The sequence below is a fragment of the Hyperolius riggenbachi genome, chromosome 9 (genome assembly GCF_040937935.1).
Source record: "Hyperolius riggenbachi isolate aHypRig1 chromosome 9, aHypRig1.pri, whole genome shotgun sequence".
NCBI classification, from domain to species: Eukaryota; Metazoa; Chordata; class Amphibia; order Anura; family Hyperoliidae; genus Hyperolius; species Hyperolius riggenbachi.
In genome coordinates, this window is record NC_090654.1 from 160,473,776 (window position 1) to 160,495,742 (window position 21,967).

At 46.3% G+C, this 21,967-nt stretch overlaps 1 protein-coding gene across 8 annotated transcripts in view; it reads left to right on the forward strand.

Moving 5' to 3' along the window:
• The window catches only part of LOC137532765 (sodium- and chloride-dependent GABA transporter 3), an 843,944-nt gene that overhangs the window by 732,424 nt on the left and 89,553 nt on the right, over positions 1–21,967 (forward strand). For all 8 annotated transcript variants that reach the window (XM_068253626.1, XM_068253628.1, XM_068253630.1 and 5 more), the window contains 2 exons: positions 7,478–7,578; positions 8,668–8,838. In XM_068253626.1, coding sequence (XP_068109727.1) covers positions 7,478–7,578; positions 8,668–8,838 — 272 coding nt within the window. The remainder of the gene's footprint in view (positions 1–7,477; positions 7,579–8,667; positions 8,839–21,967) is intronic.

The following is a 21,967-nucleotide window of genomic DNA, read 5'->3' on the forward strand; positions in this document are numbered from 1 at the left end:
GGGCAGCAGCACCTTGTAATGTGTTCCCTGGCAGTGGAAACATACAGACAGCAGGAGGAAATACAGCAGCAGGCAGCGTGAGGAGATTGAGTGTGTGGCAGACTGGCAGCAGGCAGCAGGCAGGAGAGCAGGCAGCGAGACATAATAGGCCCTGGACACCTCTAAAATAATTTAAAAAAAATAAATTTCAAAATAATGCAGCTATTTTTGAGCATAAATAGCTGGTGGCGCATGGCCAGCAGCACCTTGTAATGTGTTCCCTGGCAGTGGAGACACAGACAGCAGGAGGAAATACAATAGCAGGCAGCGTGAGGAGGATGAGTGTGTGGCAGACTGGCAGCAGGCAGCAGGAGGGCAGGCAGCGAGACATAATAGGCTCTGGTTCCTAGCGGTGGTACCAGGGCCGTAAATGAACACCATGAGGTTCCAGACAGTGGTCGTGAAGCCCACATTGTATCCAATACACAATTGGGACAGCACAGTTTTCAACCTGGACACCTCTAAAATAATAAAAAAAAAATTCAAAATAATGCAGCTATTTGTGAGCGTAAATAGCTGGTGGCGCATGGGCAGCAGCACCTTGTAATGTGTTCCCTGGCAGTGGAAACATACAGACAGCAGGAGGAAATAAAGCAGCAGGCAGCGTGAGGAGATTGAGTGTGTGGCAGACTGGCAGCAGGCAGCAGGCAGGAGAGCAGGCAGCGAGACATAATAGGCCCTGGGTCCTAGCGGAGGTTCCATGGCCGTAAATAAACACCATGAGGTTCCAGACAGCGGTCGTGAAGCCCACATTGTGTCCAATACACAATTGGGACAGCACAGTTTTCAACCCGGACACCTCTAAAATTGTTTAATTTTTTTTTTTTTCAAAATAATGCAGCTATTTTTGAGCGTAAATAGCTGGTGGCGCATGGGCAGCAGCACCTTTTAATGTGTTCCCTGGCAGTGGAGACACAGACAGCAGGAAGAAATACAGCAGCAGCAGGTGTAATGTGTGTGTGCCACTTCATGTCCCCCTCTCGCCGACAACAGGGGCCAGGAATTCCCCGTCCACCCAAGCCTGGTTCATTTTGAGAACTGTCAGTCTGTCCACAGACTTGTGAGACAGACGAGATCGCTTCTCAGTGACGACTCCACCGGCTGCACAGAAGCAACGCTCTGACAGTACGCTGGAAGGGGGCAGGAGAGCACTTCCAGGGCGTACTGCGCAAGCTCGCTCCAGATCGGCAGGTGCTTGACCCAATACTCCATGGGATCAACAGGGGCAACGCTGTCAAGCCCGCTGAAGGACCCCATGTAGTCAGCCACCATGCGGGTCAAGCGCTGTCTGTGACTGGAGAAGGATGCTGCTGCAGGCACCTCCTCTCTAGTCCCTGGCAGCTCTACACTCATGTAGAGCTCGTTGGTCAGAGACAGCAGGTCTGTGGTGCGCGTGCGCTTGCTGCTGGTGGATGCAGGCACCTGCTGCTGCCTCTGTGCTGGCTGGACAGTGGGGGTGGATGGCTGAGGGAAGGCTTCCTTCAAGCGCTCAACAAGGGACAGCTGCAAATCCCTCATTTGTTGCGCATGGTCTCCTCCTGCAGGCAGGAACTGGCTGAGCTTCCCCTTCAGACGTGGGTCCAGCATCATGCAGATCCAGATGTCCTCCCTCTGCTTCATCTGGATGACCCATGGGTCCTTGCGCAGGCACCTCAGCATGTGCGCTGCCATTGAGAAGAGTCTGGCCACATCTGCTGGCACATCATCGGCAGCCCCAGAGCCGACAGTGCTGTCCTCCTCATCCTCTGCCTCCTCCACCTCATCCTCTCTCCACCCCGCACCACTCCAGCTGCGCTCTGTTGCTCCCCCTCATCAGCAGCAAAGTCAGGGACCTCCACCAACTCCAAGCCCTCCTCCTCAGAGGTGGCCTGTGAAGCTGCCTGCAGCTCCTGCTGGTCCAAGGCTGCCGCTCCCTCTTCCACCAGTGCATACAGGGCCCTGTCCAGCACACACACCATGGGGACCCACTCGCACACCATTGCATGGTTCCTGCTTACAATGTTGGTGGCCTGCAGGAAGGGTGCCAGCACTGAGCACACCTGCTGCATGTGCCCCCAGTCCTCCGTGGAGATGATGGACGGGAGGTTGGTGGCAGCACGCCCAGTTGCAGTGATGGCGGCAACTGTTGCTCGTGCAACGTACTGGCTGAAAGCCTACCTCTGTTCTACCAGATGCTCCAACATCGCCAGGGTGGAGTTCCAGCGAGTTGGAACATCGATCATGAGCTGGTGCTGTGGCAGGTGCAGCTCCTTCTGCACCTCTTCCAGGCTCGCTACGGCTGCAGCCGAGTGCCGGAAATGGCGCACAACCTTCCTTGCCGCCTCAAGGAGTCGGTCCATCCCCTGGTAGGTCCGCAGGAACTTTTGGACTACCAGGTTCAGGACGTGCGCCAGGCAGGGGATATGGGTCAGGTCTTCCCAGCTGATTGCAGCAACCAGGTTTGCCCCATTGTCGGACACCACCTCTCCGACTCTGAGGCCTCTGGGGGTCAGCCAATTGCTCTCCTGCTCTCGGAGTTTGGCCAGGACATGGTTCGCCGTCAGTTTGGTCTTTCCCAGGCTGACCAATTCCAGCAGCGCTTGGCAGTGGCGGGGCTTCACGCTGCTGCTGAGGCGAGGGGTTTGGGCTGGTGTGCCGGAGGATGGAAGCGGATCAGAGGAACCTGCTGCAATTCCGCTGACCCTGCATGGTTGCACCACCCACTGCGTTGTTGCTGCTGCTGCTGCTCTGACAGTGCCCGATGCTGCTCTCCCCTCCTCACTCCCTTACACCAAGCTGACCCAATACGCGGTGAAGGACAGATAGCGGCCTGTCCCAAACCGGCTGCTCCACGAGTCCACGGTGACGTGGACCCGTTGACCCACCGCGTGATCCAGCCCTCTCCTGACATTGGCCATCACAGAGCGGTGAAGTGCAGGGATGGCCGTGCATGCAAAAAAATGTCGGCTGGGGATTGGCCAATCGGGGGCTGCACACATCAGGAGCGCACGCATGTCGCTCCCCTCCTGCACAAGGGAATAAGGCAGGAGTTGGGAGCACATGGCCCGTGCCAGCAAGCCGTTCAGCTGACGCGCGTGACGGCTGCTGGGAGGCAGAACCCTGACCACACCCTGGAAGGTGTCGCTGAGCAGGGTCTGGCGACGCCTTTTGCTGGCACAGGAATCACTGGAGGGAGCAGAGGAGGCCACTGAGGACTGGCTGCCAGAACAGTGTCGGCGGCAGGAGTTGCAGAGGGAGGAGGAGCAGTGCGTTTCTGATGCACTCCTGCTGGTGCTGCTGGAGGAGGAGGAGGAGGGCGGGTGGCTGCTGCCGACGGCTTCGCAGTGGTGGCAGGTCTGCCGCTGCCAGCTTCCTTCAACTTCATGAACTCCTCATGCTCATGAAAGTATTTCCCTGCCAGATGGTTCACCAGAGAGGTGGTGCCGTACGCAGAGGGCTCCTTCCCTCTGCTGAGCTGCTGGCGGCACTGGTTGCAGGTGGCATACTTGCAATCCACATATGGCAGGGTGAAAACATTCCAAATTGGGAAGGTAAAGTTTCCCCTTCGGCTCGAAGGTGCTGCTGCCGCTGGTCTCCCTGTGGTGGTTGGGGGGGGGGGGGGTTTCTTGGTGCGGCTGGTGGCACTGGCAGAACTCTCCGGATCAGCACGCTGTGTGGCCTGCATACCACGCCCACTTCTGATCCTGCCTATGTCTGTGATGCTGATCCTTCTAGCAAGGCCCACAGACGCATCCTCCTCCTCCTCCTCAGAGCTGATGGCATCCCCAGGATCTGCCACCCAGTCTTTGTCCTTCACCCTGTCATCATCATCCTCCCCCTCCGCAAACATGTTCTGTTGGGATGACCCCACAAACTCCCCTTCTGCATGCATGGGCTGATGGACACTCACCACTGTCTGACTGTCCAAAGCATCAACCCCCAAAGTGCCCATCAGCATTTCTTCCTCCTCCAATTCTGTCACAACAGCACTCCATAGCCTCGCTGTGCTTGGGGATAAGAAGGTGCTGAGTGACAGGGTGCTGGTGTTGCCCACTGGGGCTGGAGAACTGCACTCCTCCTCCTCCTCCCCAGGCAGTGCTGGGCGGCTGCTCTTGCGCACAGGAGTGGTGGCAGGGGTGGAGGACTTGGTTCCAGAGCTAATGGTGGCCTGCTCAGCCACCATCAGTTCCACCACAGAGTCTGCGTCCTTCTCCTCAATAGGATGGCTATGACCTGGCGGTGGGAGGAACATCTGCGCCACACACTGCTGCTGTGTCTCTGCAGCGTGACTCCCAGCTGTTTGGCGGCCAAGGTGTCCAAGGCCAGTGACTAATGGCGGAATAGCCACTGGTGCAGACGCAGAACTGCGCATGGTGGTGGTGGTGGCGCGGCTGCCACGTCCTCCTCTCTTGCCGATGCCCTTGCTGCCCTTGCTGCCCCTGCCCAAACCGCGGCTGCCAGTGCCAGACATTGTATATTTTTAATATTATACAAATGAAAAAAAAAGTTATGTATGTAAAGGCGGGTGGGACAAGTGGGGTACTTTAATGGGGTGGGACTGGTGGTGGTGGGTGTGTGAGGTGACGGACAGGTGTACTCTACAGCAGAGATCGGTGTAGCGCTAACAAGAGAGTGCGCAGTGCGCACACAAAGACCCTAGCTGACGCTGACTGACGGTGTCCCTATACACAGACTACAGTACAGTACAATCCAGCGAATACACAATACAAGTAATATAAACAATAGGACGGGTGTAACACTAACGAGAGGGTGCGGACAGTGCAGATGTGCACTGCGCACACAAAGACCCTAGGTAACGCGGTGACGGACGGACCCTATACACAGACTAGAGTACACTACAGTACTAACTAAACAATAGAAGAATCTAGGTAAACAATAGAACAGGTGTGACTAGATTACAGAGAGCAAATACAGGACAGGTATAGCTGGGCCTTGCTAACTACAAAATAGTACAATAATCTATCTAACACAGAAGTAGTACAGTAGAGTAGGACAGGTGAGAGCACAGGTAACTAGAGACTAGAGCACAGAGCAGGGCAGGCTGCCTTGCCTAGGCACAGGGCCTAGCTGCTGCAGCTGCAGCAGCACCAGTGACAGTCTCCCTCCCTAGTCCCTAATCACACAAACTAAACTGCCTAAAATACAATCTATCTACAATACAAAGCAATACAGGTGAATATCAAGTGTTGGAGTGTAAAAACGCTTGGTGTATTGAACAATAAATGCACTACTTGCACAGACAAAAAGCACTGGAGCAGTCTCTCAGTACAGTCAGTCAGTAAGTCACAAGCAGGACGAGTGAGGCAACATGGCTCCCGCTGTTTATAGAGGGGGGCTTGGCCAGGCTGGGAGCCCTCTGATTTGCTTGTGAGGACTCGAGGTGACGTCACCTGCTGATGACGCTATCCGAGCTCCGTATTCGAACTCGGATAGCTCGGATATCTCCGGATAGCTGATTGCTATCCGAATGCGCTCGGATAGCACAGCCCGGATAGCTAATACTATTCGAGCTCGGTATTCGAGCTCGAATAGTGAAAAAAGAGCTAGGATATCCGAGTATCTCGGATATCCTAGCTCGGATGAGCATCACTAAGTGCTGGTATATAAAACAGCGTGCTGTCACACAGATGTAGTAAAAGGTATGCAGTGACTGCTGGTAGAACAAAGTGCAGTCACACAGGTGCAGTAAAAATGGATGCACTGACTGCTGGTATATAAAACAGCGTGCTGTCACACAGATGCAGTGAAAAGTATGCAGAAACTGCTGGTAGAACACTGTGCAGTCACACAGGTGCATTGAAAACGTATGCAGTAACTGCTGGTATAACAATGTGCAGTCACACAGATGCAGTAAAAATGGATGCACTGACTGCTGGTATATAAAACAGGGTGCTGTCACACAGATGCAGTGACAGGTATGCAGTGACTGCTGGTAGAACAATGTGCAATCACACAGGTGCAGTGAAAGGTATGCAGTGACTGCTGGTAGAACAATGTGCAGTCACACAGGTGCAGTAAAAATGGATGCACTGACTGCTGGTATATAAAACAGCATGCAGTCACACAGATGCAGTGAAAGGTATACAGTGACTGGTATTATAATACAATGTGCAGCAGTTACACAGGTGCAGTGAAAGGTATGCAGTGACTGGGTATATAAAACAGCGTGCTGTCACACAGATGTAGTGAAAGGTATGCAGTGACTGGTATTATAATACAATGTGCAGCAGTCACACAAGTGCAGTGAAAAGGTAGGCACGGGTAGTGCTGGGCCTGGCACAGTATAGCAATTAGCAAGGGTTAGCTGCAACAGACAGGGCTGTATATACAGTGTCAGTGGGCCACACACAAAAAAACACATCACAAGAACATTAGCTCTCAAAAGAGCTGTTTTGGTAGTGCTTTTCAGCAACAAATATCAGCATGGAGCAAGCTAACAAGAGCCTAACTAAGCTTTCCCTATCTCTGCAATGATGTAGTATCGGAGGCGGGTCGAACTCGCATAAAGTTTGCATTATACGCGAATGTGAACTCGCGTTCGAACCGTTTGGGCCATCTCTATAAACAAATGCTCACCTATTTGAAAAAAAAAACCATGTCAATAATTATGTTCTCCTTTTATAACTGACCGATGAGGCATTCATTGTTTCTCTGTCCTTCTTTTGTTTTTCTGCTAAACTAGTCACAGATTCGTTTTCTTATATCTTATTTGTATTATTCAGCTTTTGGTTGCAGGGAGTGATTACTTTCAGCACTGTTCTTTTTGTAAGGAAACTGTCTTTTTTTGCCTTTTCCACCAATCAAATAGGAAATATGTTAGAATTATCTCCAGGGGTGTAGCAACATACAGAGGTTGCAACCGCATCAGGGCCCTTGGGCCAAAGGGGCCCCGAGGGGCCCTCTCTCAATTGCATTGTTAGCTCTCTATTTGTGCTGGTGGTAATCACTTCTATAGATGCTTAGAATAGTGGTAATCATTAACACACTGCTCCACAATCCCCATCCCCTTCTTGCACCTCTGACACTGTAGTAGGCCTTGGTAGGTTTTGTTGCGCCATATCAATTGTTATGTATAGAGTGCTTGGGGCCCCAATGTAAAACTTGCATTGGGGCCCACAGCTCCTTATACTCCACTGATTATCTCTAATAACACAGTGTTTTTTTAAACCATTCTCTGATGGGGTTGAGCATACAGCCAAAGTAGAATACTTACTTCTTTCATTCCTGTTTTGCAAAACATACTGCTAGGGAAATTTCTATAAGAACTTGTACCAATTGTTAATTTTCCCAGGATGCAAATTCCTTATCTTGTTTGTTCCTGCAAAACATGGACCATTCATTTGTAGATGAGGAAGTTTTGCCTTTGGGCTAAATTTACCTCATCTCTGTTTATTAGTTTCTCCTACCAGTGATATGACTAATTATTTTACATTTGCAGGAAGCAACCGATTCTATGACAACATCGAAGATATGATTGGACACCGTCCTTTTTTCTTAATCAAATGGTGTTGGATGCTCTTCACCCCTGGAATTTGCGCTGTAAGTTTAATTTAAAAAAAAATATTAGTATGTCACATAGACACAATAGACAAAAAAATGTGTAAGAGTGTAAGATAAAGAACAGAAATAGATATATACTGTGTATATATATATACAGTATATATATATATACAGTATATATATATATATATATATATATATATATATATATATATATATATATATTCGCAACCAGTGGGCAAAATCTCTTGATTTACCGTGATTTGCGCTTGTGATTCGAGTTCAATAGAGCACGCATGCAGCGCATTTGTGATTGATCATCATTGCAAACGCTGCAGCGAGAATGTATCAGTAGAGATACATTAGCAGCAGTACTTTGCTGATCGCCGGGGGGGAGGGGGGGGGGGCATTTATGGTACATAAAGGAAGAGGGGAGTTACTAGCCACACTTGTAGAAGGGTGGGGCAGGGAGGATAAGCCATGAAAATGGAGAAAAAAGGGGGGAATTGGCTCTTAGGGAGGTGGTCCCATGTTATTTTCACTGGGGTGGTTGTGCATTCTAGTTACACCCCTGGTTGGAAGGCTAGCAGACAGGTATGGATAATTAAAAGCGGCATTTTTTCTGCTGAACATTGACCCACTCACTGCCCTTTTTGTACTTACCACTAGCCCATATGCCATGTCACTTGACTGTGTGGAATTCCTGGAAGGAGGTGTGCTCTCTCTCTCCCTCTCTCTCATTTTTTTATTGAAAAATTGGAATTCTTCTCTAGGACCAGCAGTGCTTTTGTAAACCAATAGATTCATTTCTAGCCTTGCAGCTACAAGTTAGCATTCTAGGAGAATTATGGTCAGGAGAATAGGTATGAGGAGTATAAGGATTGTATGAAGAAGGTTTAGAAAATGTTTTTGACTAGCAGCAGTAATAATTTGGGAGTACACAAACAGAATCTTTTTGTGGAAAATTCGATTTTCTTATTGCTTGTTACAGAAGACAACTACAATGAAAATGCTTTGTAACCAGCTAAAGTAGCACAATAATCTCAAAATGGTGAAAGCTGAAATTGTGAAACAATTTTCTGTTTAATAATTTTCAGTGTTATTAATAATTGCTTTCTTTCATTTCAGAGCATCTTTATATTTTTTTTGGTGAAGTACAAACCTCTTAAGTATAATAATGTATACACATACCCACCTTGGGGCTATGGCATAGGATGGATGATGGCCCTGTCGTCCATGGTGTGTATTCCATTGTGGATAATTGTAAAAGTGTGGAAAACTGAAGGAACAATATCTGAGGTAAGATGCTACTAATACTCCAACTTCTGCTGCTGCTCCTACTACAGGGTGGGCCATTTCAATGGATACACCTTAATAAAACGGAAATGGTTGGTGATATTTACTTCCTGTTTGTGGCACATTAGTATATGTGAGGGGGAAACATTTCAAAATGGGTGGTGACCATGGCAGCCATTTTGAAGTCGGCCATTTTGAATCCAACTTTTGTTTTTTTTAACAGGAAGAGGGTCATGTGACACATCAAACTTATTGGAAATTTCACAAGAAAAACAATAGTGTGCTTGATTTTTAGCATAACTTTATTCTTCCATGAGTTATTTACAAGTTTCTGACCACTTATAAAATGTGTTGGATTGTCAATGCAACCCTCTTCTCCCACTCTTCACTAGAGATGGCCCACACCTCCGATTTTCGGTTCGCAAACCGGGTTCGCAGCGTTTTAAGGGCATAAATCACATTGAATGCTAAATTGCAGGCCTAAAGTGCATTGTGTTGGATTGTCAATGCAACCCTCTTCTCCCACTCTCCACTCTTCACTAGAGATGGCCCACACCTCCGATTTTCGGTTCGCAAACCGGGTTCGCAGTGTTTTAAGGGCATAAATCACATTGAATGCTAAATTGTAGGCCTAAAGTGCTTTCACACCTCTTAATTGTGTATACATCAATCAGGGAGTATAATCCCCCTTCCTCCTCTCTCTCTCTCTCTCTCTCTCTCTCTGATTTTGTCTTCCAGAGATTTGTAGGCTGTCAAAAGCAAGCTCACATACATTGGCCAGGAATCAAACCCAGGTCAACTGCTTGGAAGGCAGCTATGCTCACCACTATACCACCATTGGCCGGCAATCAAACCCATGTCAACTAACATTACAGGCTGAAGCCAGCCATTTCACTCATCTCTTCAACTACAAGAAAGGCCCAGGAGTAGTCTTAGCTACTGTAATATCTATGTTACGGCAGGGCCCTTATTACACTTTCTGTTACAGGGCTATAAATATATATATTTATATATATATTTGGCAACCGTTATATGGGCAACCGTTTTGCCCATGCGATTAAGTGAGGTGCAAAAATTAAATCATGCCTAGCAGAGGATGGTTTCAATCAATCAACCTCTGGGTTATGGGCCCAGCCCACTTCCGCTGCGCCACTCTGCAGTCTGCTTACATTTGTATACAATCTTCAAGTTTAAGAAGGGTACATTAGTTGAAATAGTTACACTACAATCTATGTTACAGCAAGGCCCTAATGACACTTTCTCTTAAGGGGCTATGGCCGCCGATTGGCCCATGTGGTAAAGCAAGGTGTAAAAAACAAAGTACACCTAGCAGAGGATGGTTTCAATCTATCAACCTCTGGGTTACGGGCCCAGTACACTTCCGCTGCTCCACTCTGCTGCCACACAATTCCTGGCAAATGTATGTGAGCTTGCTTTTGACAGCCTACAAATCTCTGGAAGACAAAATCAGAGAGAGGGAAGTAAAAAAAAGCATAAGAACAAGATTATCTGTCAAAAGAGCTGTTGTGGGGTAGAGAGTCAAAGTTGACACTAATGGAGCACTATGGGGGCAAATCGAACTTCCGGAAAAGTTTGTGTTCACATGCGAACGCAAACCACCCAACGTTCACCTGGAACCGTTTGGGCCATCTCTATTCTTCACACACTGATAGCAACACTGCAGGAGAAATGCTAGCACAGGCTTCCAGTATCCGTAGTTTCAGGTGCTGCACATCTCATATCTTCACAGCATAGACAATTGCCTTCAGATGACCCCAAAGATAAAAGTCTAAGGGGGTCAGATCGGGAGACCTTGGGGGCCATTCAACTGGCCCATGATGATCAATCCACTTTCCAGGAAACTGTTAATCTAGAAATGCTCGGATCTGACACCCATAATGTGGTGGTGCACCATCTTGCTGGAAAAACTCAGGGAGTGTGCCAACTTCAGTGCATAGAGAGAGAAACACATCATCGTGTAGCAATTTTGCATATTGTTTTTTCAATAGGAAGAGGGTACGAGATGTGCAGCACCTGAAACTACGGATACTGGAAGCCTGTGCTAGCATTTCTCCTGTGGTGTTGCTATCAGTGTGTGAATGGGAAGCACATTGAACACATTTTATAAGTGGTCAGAAACGTGTAAATAACTCATGAAAGAATAAAGTTACATTAAAACCAAGCACACCATTGTTTTTCTTGTGAAATTCCCAATAAGTTTGATGTGTCACATGACCCTCTTCCTATTGAAAAAACAAAAGTTGGATTCAAAGTGGCCAACTTCACAATGGCCGCCATCTTCACCAACCATCTTGAAAAGTTTCCCCCCTCACATATACTAATGTGCCACAAAATGTGCCACAAACTGGAAGTTAATATCACCAACCATTCCCATTTTAGAGTGTATCCATATAAATAGCCCACCCTGTATACTAAAGAGCAACACATTTTTTTTTGAAGCCAAACTAAAGTAAGGTAAAAAAATAAAAAATAAAAAGCTGGCTCATAGTAAAGACCTAATATTTCATACTATTGTATTGTTATGTATCATATTATTATTATTATTATTATTATTATTATTATTTCTCTGAGTAGTAAGGGTAGGCCCTCAGAAGGGTCCACAGTTCATGATGCTATGTTACTAACACAACAAAAATTGCACACATTGGGACTGATCCAATTTTTTCTCCTAAGTTTTCTCCTAGGAGATAATTTTTCTTCTTGTGTTAAAAATAAGTTTTCAGCACTATGCAATTGAAAATGTACCAAAAAGTTAGAGAAAATGCACTGTCAAAATGATTCTGAGTATTTTCTTGCTTGTTGGTGGCTTGAAAGGCATTTTATTGATAAATGTATCACCTAGGAGAAAGCTCAGGAGAGAAAAGTTAAAGTCATGAAATTATGGAGAAGCCATATTTACCTGCCAAATACACAGAGCCAAATATTGCTGATGTTTGACCTTGTTCTTTTTGGCGAAAGTTGTCATTATTTAGGTTGAATTTGTCAATGACCTGGTATCAAGTAGGGATGCTCATTCGGATTTCACGGAATTAAAATTTTCGATTTCCGAGTTATCGGAAAACGGAACATGTAAATGGGATTCCTGTGGAAATACTGCATTACTGCAATTCGGTAATTTAAGCTCAATCACAGAAGTCAAAATCAATGGACCAATTAGACAACGCAGAAACAACTCGGAAGTATTTAGTCAATCAGAGTGCAAAAAATAACAAAAAAAAAAAAGACAACTCGAAAATCCGAACTCGAAAATCAGATTTCTGTAGAAATACTGCATTACCACAACTCGGTAATTTTAGCCCAATCACAGAACTCAAAAGCATTGGACCAATCAGAGAATGCAGTCAACTCAGAAGTATTTGGCCAATCATAGAACGCAAAAAATGACCCAAAAAAAACACTACTCGGAAATCGGAACTTGGAAATTGGACACCCATCGGAAATCCGTGGAATTGTTTATTGGCATTGACGGAAATCGAAATCAGAAATCAATGTTTCCGATCATCCCTAGTGTCAAGCACCAAGCTAAATTTTTGATATTGTACCTATCTTCTGCTTCCTTGCTTAGCGTTTTGTAATATCCCTATATAGTAATGCAGCCCTAATGTCTTCCATGTACTAATTGTGGCCCACCATCAGATCTCTCCAATAACAAGTACAGCCATCATTCCCCAAATATTCTTTACTGCTTTAATGTCCCTTCTACAACAAGGGCAAAATCCCCCAAAATATGCTTTATAACAGGTGATATAATGTCCTATCTTAATAAGTGCAGCCATAATGTCCCTCACTGATAAAAATTGCAACCATATTTTCTCTCCTATACACAAATATTGTTCACACATACTGTATTTCAAGTGGAGCTATAGCTTTACAATCAGTGAAACTGTAATGCACCCTGTAACAAATGCAGCCATAATATTCTCCATCCACAATCAAAAATTCCACGGCTTATCTTTTAGAAGTCCTATATTTTCAGCCTTCTTTCTTTTTGAATTTATATATTTCTAGAACCCTTTTATATAACTTGATGTCTACCCTAAATTAATTTATTTTACAGTCCAAAACAGTTTCACTTATCCAATTTTTTTTTTATATCTTTCAATCTTGAGCCCATAAAGCTTGTACATTCCGCAATACTAATTAAGAATCTGTTTGGCAGTCGCTATTTACTTTCATTGTCTTTGCACTGTAATTTGCTATCACAATGTTTAAACTGGGCTTTTCTAAAATTCTGAGTTTTAGTTGACCCCTTGCTCACAATTCTGTTAACGGGAACCAAGCACGGATTCATTTTAAAAAAAATTACCGTATTTCGCACCGTATAAGACGCTCCGGAATATAAGACGCACCCAAGTTTAGAGGGCAAAAACCTGGGAAAAAAAATATATATTAAATCTGGTACGTCTATATTCCAGGAGCATCTTTGTACATGTTGTGTCCTCCTGTGTACCTTATCTCTCCACCTGTGTGCCCCATCTGTCCTTCTGTGTGCCCCATCTGTCCGTCTGTGTGCCCCATCTGTCCTTCTGTGTGCCCCATCTGTCCTTCTGTGTGCGCCATCTCCCACATGTGTCCTCCTGTGTCCTCTCACCCATGTGTCCTGTGTGCCCCTTCTCCCCATGTGTCCTCCTGTGTCATGTCTCCCACATGTGTCCTTCTGTGTCCTGTCTCCATGTGTCCTCCTGTGTCCTGTCTCCATGTGTCCTCCTGTGTTCTGGCTCCATGTGTCCTGTCTCCATGTGTCCTCCTGTGTCCTGTCTCCATGTGTCCTTCTGTGTCCTGTCTCCATGTGTCCTCCTGTGTCCTGGCTCCATGTGTCCTCCTGTGTCCTGGCTCCATGTGTCCTCCTGTGTCCTGTCTCCATGTGTCCTCCTGTGTCCTGTGTCCATGTGTCCTCCTGTGTCCTGTCTCCATGTGTCCTTCTGTGTCCTGGCTCCATGTGTCCCCCTGTGTCCTGGCTCCATGTGTCCTCCTATGTCCTGTCTCCATGTGTCCTTCTGTGTCCTGTCTACATGTGTCCTCCTGTGTCCTGTCTCCATGTGTCCTGGCTCCATGTGTCCTCCTGTGTCCTGTCTCCATGTGTCCTGGCTCCATGTGTCCTCCTGTGTCCTGGCTCCATGTGTCCTGTCTCCATGTGTCCTGGCTCCCCCACATGTCCTGGCTCCCCCAAGTGCCTCAGTTCTCCCCCTCTATTTTCCTCCTGCCCCCCTCCACCTCCCCCATGCCTCCGATATGCACCTCCCCCATGCCTCCGATATGCGCCCCCCCATCTCCGATATGCCCACCTCCCCCCCCCCCGTGTCTCTGATATGCCCACCCCCCCCCCCCCCCCCCGTGTCTCCGAGATGCCCACCTCCCCCCCGTGTCTCCGATATGCCCACCTCCCCCCCGTGTCTCCGAGATGCCCACCGTAAATCCTTCCCCCCTCCGGGTCTGCAGCGGCTTACCTGATACATGCCGCTGCGAAGTCTGCAGACACCCGGCTACTCCATATGTTTCCTCTACTGCGCGGCTACTGATGACTCAATCCGTATAAGCCGCGCAGTAGAGGAAACATATGGAGTAGCCGGGTGTCTGCAGACTTCGCGGCGGCATGTATCAGGTAAGCCGCTGCAGCTGCAGACCCGGAGGGGGGAAGGATTTACAGTGGGCATCTCGGAGACACGGGGAGAGGTGGGCATCTCGGAGACACGGGGGGGAGGTGAGCATCTCAGAGACACGTGGGATGTCCGCACATGCAGGAGGAAAATAGAGGGGAAAAGCTGAGGCACGCGGGGGAGCCAGGCACAGTGATCGCCCACACAGGCAGGGAATCCCCAAAGGCGGCGGGTCTGCGGTTTATATCGGCGGGCGTTCGCAAGCTGGGGATTCCCTGCCTTTGCCGTAAAAGACGCAGGGACTTTTTCTCCCCATTTTTTGGGGGGAAAAAGTGTGTCTTATATGGCGGAAAATACGGTAACATCACCATAAGAGAGGTTCTAAACTGACAGTGCCATTGGTGGGGGGCAGGAATTGGGGAACACAATTATTTACCTACAGGGTGTTGCTACTCTGCTCCCCCCTTCTCCATCTTCACTTTACAAAAGCTGCACCAACTGAAATGTGCGTTTCCCGACACTGTTGGGAATGTGTGCATGCACGTGCAATGTGATGAATACTGGGAGATGTAGTCCATGGATGTGAGTACATTCTCTGTATTTGCATCTCCTGGGCTAGATCACTCAGTCAGCTTGCATCATGCGCATATTCACGGTCACAACACTGCCAGGAGATGCAAACAGTGGTTGGTGTGAAGCTAAGATGTAGAGATGGCCCGAACGGTTCGCCGGCGGACAGTTTCCCGTGGATTTCCACTGTGAACATATGGCGTGTCATCATGGATCTAAAGTTTGACCCTATACCTCACAGTCAACAGACACATGGCAGCCAATCAGCTAGCACCCCCTCCTGGACCCCCCACCCCCTATCAAAAAGCAGTTGCGGTGGCCATATTGGATTCATTCTCTGCTGGCTGATGACTGTTAGTGAGAGCAGGGTCAGACTTGCTGCAGATAGGTAGGTAAAGCATTAGCTAGGCCTGTGTTCTTGTTCCTCACTTGCTGTAAAAACACCCCAAACAGCCCTTTTAAGGGCTAGCACATCAGTCTCCTGTTTTTTTTTTGTGTGTGTGCCACTCCACAGCCCACTGACACCCAGAGCTGTGTGCACACTACTGCTATTGTTGTTGTTTCATTAAGTTGCACACACAGAACCACTCCAGTGCACTGTTATTTCACTGTATTCTGATAGTACTATTGCATTTCTCTGTGTGTGACACTCCACAGCCCACTCACACCCGACTTTGCGCCAACTCTGTAATTTTTGGTGGGACTTTTGGCATGGATCCCCCTCTGGCATGCCACTGTCCAGGTGTTAAACCTTTTGAAACAACTTTTCCATCACTTTTGTGGCCATAATCATAAATGGTCTTTGCAGGTTCTAAAATTCGCCTGCCCATTGAAGTTTATGGCGGTTCGCCATGTTCGCCAGAGATGGCCCGAACCTCCAATTTTTGGTTCGCGAACCGGGTTCACGAACCTCCCGCGAAAGTTCGGTTTGCGTGAACTTTCACGAACCGCCATAGACTTCAATGGGGAGGCGACTTTGAAAACTAGAAAAATGTATGCTGGCCACAAAAGTGATGGAAAAGATGTTTCAAGGGGTCTAACACCTGGAGGGGGGCATAGCGGAGTGGCATAGATGCCAAAAGTCCCAGGGAAAAATCTGGATTTGACGCAAAGCAGCGTTTTAAGGGCAGAAATCACATTGAATGCTAATTTGCAGGCCTAAAGTGCTTTAAAACATCTTGCATATGTATACATCAATCAGGGAGTGTAATTAGAGTACTGCTTCACACTGACACACCAAACTCACTATGTAACGCACCGCAAACAGCTGTTTGTGTTGTGACGGCCGTGCTGGACTGGTGTGCACCCTGGCGAGAGTGCAGGCCGTGGCGGTTTTCAAGCCCATATGGTCGTCGGGCTGAGGTAGCTGAATGACAGAACAGTGACTGTCCAGCTGATCAAATTTGGTCTGTCCACAATGAAGCAACAACCTTATTATCGTGGGTGTGCGGCCCCTCCCCCCCTCCCTTGACACACTCATATAGCCGTCGGTCATTGCTTCATTGTGACACGCAAGCCCCTTCACCGAGGCAAGGTAATAATCACAAAGAGGAATTGGCACATGTACATGCCTTTGTTTTGTTGTTGCAGTTGCAGTGCAGCCAGAAAAATTAGGCAGGCATGTACACGCACCAGAAAAATTATTATAGCGGCCACTGCTAGCAGCGCCCTTAAAAATTCAGGAATCCGCCTCGAGTCCTGGACCCTGTTGGTGTTCGTGGAGAAGGCAGTCAAGCGGCCTGCAGGCAGAGATGCTGTGTGGGGACTGACTTAGTCTTGGGGCAGGCAGTCACACGCCTGGCAGGCAGAGATGTTGTGTGTGGGGATTGACTTAGTCTTTGGGCAGGCCTGAGCGTGCTTTGCAGACCAGGTATCCATGGTCATATGGACCCTTGACTCAACGCTGTGTGCCAGAGATGTCACCACTTGCCTTTCAACATCACGGTACAGTTTAGGTATCGCCTTTTTTGAGAAAAAATTGTGGCCTGGTATCTTCCACTGCGGTGTGTGGCTTTGCTTTGGTGTGCTGCTTTTCCTCAGGTGGTCATCCCCCATTGCAGTTTGTGCTTTGTAATCATGTACCTTCATAAGGTAGTTGTCCCTACGTAGGTCTTGGTCTTTCCATGGCTCAATTTTCGGTGGCAGAGAGTACAGATGGCATTGCTCTCATCTGAGGCAGACACACAAAAACATTTCCACACCGCTGAGCCCTGGGGTGATGGCACTTTGGTGGTGGCAGCCGACTGAGTGTTAAGTGGGGTGCCAGAATCGGAGCAGGAGGAGGAAGATATGTCACGCTTCCGTGCAGAAGCTGAGAAAGATGAGGTGTTCTGTGTTAAATAGTCAACTACGTCCTGACAATATTGGGGATTGATGGCACGTGCCTTCTTCTGAACACTGTACTTTGGTCGAGGGCTGCACATAATCATGACAGCGTGACCTCGAACAGACCTGCCAGGTGGCCTGCCTCTGCCTTTTGTTTTGTCCATATTGGGGGGGGGGATGAAGTGAAAGGTATGCACTGACTTGACTAATACATTGTGCAGTCACACAGGTGCAGTTAACAGGTATGCACGGAGTGGTATATCACACTGTGTGCACTCATGTAAGTAGGTGGGTGCACTGAACACAACAGGTAGGTATACGCAGTAATGGGTATTACAATGTGCACCTGTCACACACAGACAGGTAGTGGATAGGCACAGTGACACTGCGTGCGCTCAACTCACGGAGGTAGGTGGGTGCACTGTGAACAACAGGTAGGTAGGTATATGGAGTAATGGGTATTACAATGTGCACCTGTCACACACAGACAGGTAGCGGACAGGCACAGTGACACTGTGTGCGCTCAGCTTACGTAGGTAGGTGGGTGCACTGTGATCAACAGGTAGGTAGGTATATGCAGTAAGTAATGTGTATTACAATGTGCACCTGTCACACACAGACAGGTAGCGGACAGGCACAGTGACACTGCGTGCGCTCACGTAGGTGGGTGGGTGCACAATGAATAACAGGTAGGTATATGCAGTGATGGGTAATGTGCACCTGTCTCACACACACAAGTAGTCACTGAATGGGCTGGGCCTGGCAGTGGCACACACAGTATGAATTATCAAGGCTGTCTATGCAACACAATTGTCAGTGGGACACACAGAAAAAAAAATAGATCACAAGAACAAGATTAGCTCTCAAAAGAGCTGTTGTGGGGTGCTATTTTAGCAATAAGAATCAGCAAGGAGCAAGCTAAGAAGCCTACAAGAGCCTAACTAATCTTTCCCTATGAGAGAGTCTGCAGTAGCTGTCCCTTACTCTATTTACTGCAGGCACACGAGTGAGTAAAATGGCCGGCGATGCCTGCCTTTTATAAGGGGGGAGTGGCTCCAGGAGGGAGTGTAGCCTGATTGGCTACAATGTGCCTGCTGACTGTGATGTAGAGGGTCAAAGTTGACCCTAATGGTGCACTATGGGGGCAAACCAAACTTCCGGAAAAGTTTGCGGTTCTCCGCAATCGCGAACCCCCGGAAGTTCGCCTGGAACCGTTCGTCGGTGAGCTGTTCAGGCCATCTCTAATGTTCGCATGTTTGCGAAGTTCACGTTAACTGTTTGTGAACGGAAAATTCTGTGTTCGTAACATCTCTACTAAGATGGTGACAGTGGGACCAGAGGAGCAGCATCCAGTACGTAAGTAATGGTGCTACTCTTATTACCTCATGATAGTGTTAGTTTAGAACCTCCCTTATGGGGAAGTCAATTTTTTTTTTAATCAGTGCTCGGTTCCCTTTAAATACCAGGAACATTATTACCATATTTTTATCACTATTTCCCAAGTGTTCTCAAATTTGCATGTTACAAATTCACTAACCAGTGTAATACCCCACTACGTACTTTGCACAAATGCTAGTAAAAAAATTATGTATACAATCTACACGCAAAGGTTTACTGAATCCGCACCAATTTCTAGGCAGTTGTTTAATTCAGTTTATCTCCTAAAATTTCTGTTTGATGTTTGAATATTTTTTAAGCATTCTGCAATTAAAAGAATACCAACATAAGCAAAAAAGTACTGTCAAAATATTCAAAATATTTTCTTGTGTGCCAGTGACTTTCAAGGCATTTTATTGATAATGTCTGAAAATATCACCTAGGAAAAAACTTAAAAACTTAATAAAGGCCCTATAAGGCATGAGTGAGCACAGTTTTATGAGAAGTGAAACCATACATGCTGCATGTCTGTGAGGAGGAGGCCACAGCAGAGTGGTCCTCAGCAAGTTACATGTATTACTCTTGCCACTTTGCTGCAGTAATTGTGATTTCTCCATGAAATTTATATGGGATGGCTTTTTACATACACCAAAAAACGTTTGTTATCCATTAATTCCAGTATGTAAACTCTACCCTACCACAATCCACAGCCCTTCTTCATTCAAAACTGTGGTTAAAGAAGTGTTAAAGGAATACTATCGATTCACATATTTTTTTCAATTGACACAGGAATTGTTTGGGAAGTGCTGCTAAGTACTGGTGTATACATTTTAGTAGCAACTTCTTTGTTTACTGTTATCAAAATACATTCAAAGTTTACTGATGCCAAAACTGATGGCTGACTGAGCCATGAGGAGAGGGGAAATTCCCCTCACACTTGATCAGTTAACTCTATGTGTAGCTCTGTGTGTGACAGAGAAGAGCTCCCAACAGCTGCAGCTCCTGTGTCCTGTGTTTCTGACTGACCTGTCTGAAGAGAGCAGAGGAAATGTAACTAATTCTCACAGCTTTTTCATACTGTTTTTGCTTTCAGAGTTTGATATGTTTGATATTTTCTTTCTGTAGTCTGATATGCAACTCTGGCTGTGCATTGAAGCAGACACCCTTTCTGCAATTGATTTGTCCCAATATAGCTAAATCCTACCCTCAATAAATTACAGCTTTTGCCTCTGATATTTAACATGAAAAGTAGGAAAATGTTTACACAGCTACTTAGATATTATTTGCACACTGTCATTTTAGAACACTTGGGTATCGATAGTATTCCTTTAAAGCAAATTTTAAAGCAAATTTTAAGTGAAATACAAGTTAGATACTCACTACTGTAGAGGGAAACCTACAAATGCTCCATAGGCTTCCCCAATCCTCATAAAGCACTCCGCTTGTCGCAGGGACCCTCTTCTTCTTTATGGGATCCTCTTCTTTTTTATGTGTATGAGAATGGCTACACTGCTCAGACATCAGTAGGGGTTGTGTCTGTGTGGTGCATGGAAAAGCTTGTGCTAAAATCATTGCATGAGTGAGCAAGCATTGGGCATATTTTTTACCTGCTCATTGTGGTTGTGGCTCGTACATTGCCGGGAGGGCCATATACACCATTATTGTTTAATATTTTCTAAGGGTCCCAGTGCAGAAATGGAGGATTGTAAGAAGAACGGAAAGCCTCTTGATTATGGCTTTCCTCTACTGAGGTAAGTATCCAACTCCTTTTTTTATTGCTTCAGGTGCATTTTATCAAACAGACAGACCCATCCAGCATTTCTGTTTGACTTGACCTGTCTCTTCTAAATACACCATACCCTAACACCATACCCTTCTAAATGTACTGTCCTCTACGGTGTTACCACAATGTCTAGGTCTTCATTTTTAATTATCAACTGAAGTTCATCAATTTAATTTTTAAGGCCCCTTGCATTGAGTAGCATGCAATATAAGTTTTACCACCAACATTTTACTATTTTAATAAAGTTACAGGAAGCACATTAATGTAACGTTTAGTCACTTCCTTGTTTTTATTTCTGGCCCTGCTGATGATGCAATCTGTCACTTTGCTTAAATTAGAACATTTTAAAAATCAACCATGTCCTCTGAACATCATTGATTTCTTGCCCCGCCATGCAGTCTGGTATTCCCCAGTGACACTGAAGCCCACGATTTCAGCTCTTTCAGGAGTACCACCCACATGGTCCATAACTTTCAGGAATATCTTCCAAAAGAGGGTAATGTCTACAGCAAAGTCCAGGGCCATCTATAAAAAAACAGAGACACCAGGATCCCAATGGTGCAGTATTGTTGAGATGTATAATTTATGTAAGAGAATTGTGATTACTGTATAGTCATAAAAATGTGTTGGAGAACCCTGCAACCACCATATGCGCCTGTGGGAAATGGGTTGTAACTGCTCGGTATTCCAGGGCAACTGGATTTACGGTGGTCACTCTCCTTGGGGTCTTTTAGACTTTTGGGAAAAAACTGAAAAAAAGAATCCTCCAATGAAAGTCTATAGAAAGTAGTATGGGGGTGGAGGTGCTGGTATCTCAATATCCTAGTGAAGATTACCTATAAATTGCTATAATATAAATGACAGGAGATAGAGATGCAAAGCATTACCTTTCTGGAAGGTTTTACACCAGTTTAACTGGAAAAAAAGTGTTTTATTGTTAAGTAGTAGTACAAAAATAAACGCGTTTCATGTTGCGTGCCTGCTTCCTCAGGTCAGTAAAATTTCTTATAACTCACAGGTAAAACATAAGAAAGCTGTTTATACTAGACATCCCAAGAATATTGTTGAACTGGAATGGTTCTGTAAAGAGGAATTGTCTAGAATTACTCCTGACCGTTGTGCATGTCTGATCTGCAACTACAAGAAATGTTTGGTTGAAATTATTGCTGCCAAAGGAGGTTCAACTAGTTATTAAATTAAATTCAAGGGTTCACATGCTTTTTCCACCTGCACTGTGAATTTTTACATAGTGTGTTCAATAAAAACATGGAAACATTTAATTATTTGTTTAGTAGGTAAGGGTTCACATACTTTTTCTTACACGCACGCACGCACGCACACACTCTGTCACTTTGTTTAAATTAGAAAATTTTAAAAATCAACCATGTTCTCTGAACATCATTGATTTATTGCCCCGCCATGCAGTCTGGTATTCCCCAGTGACACTGAAGCCCAAGAT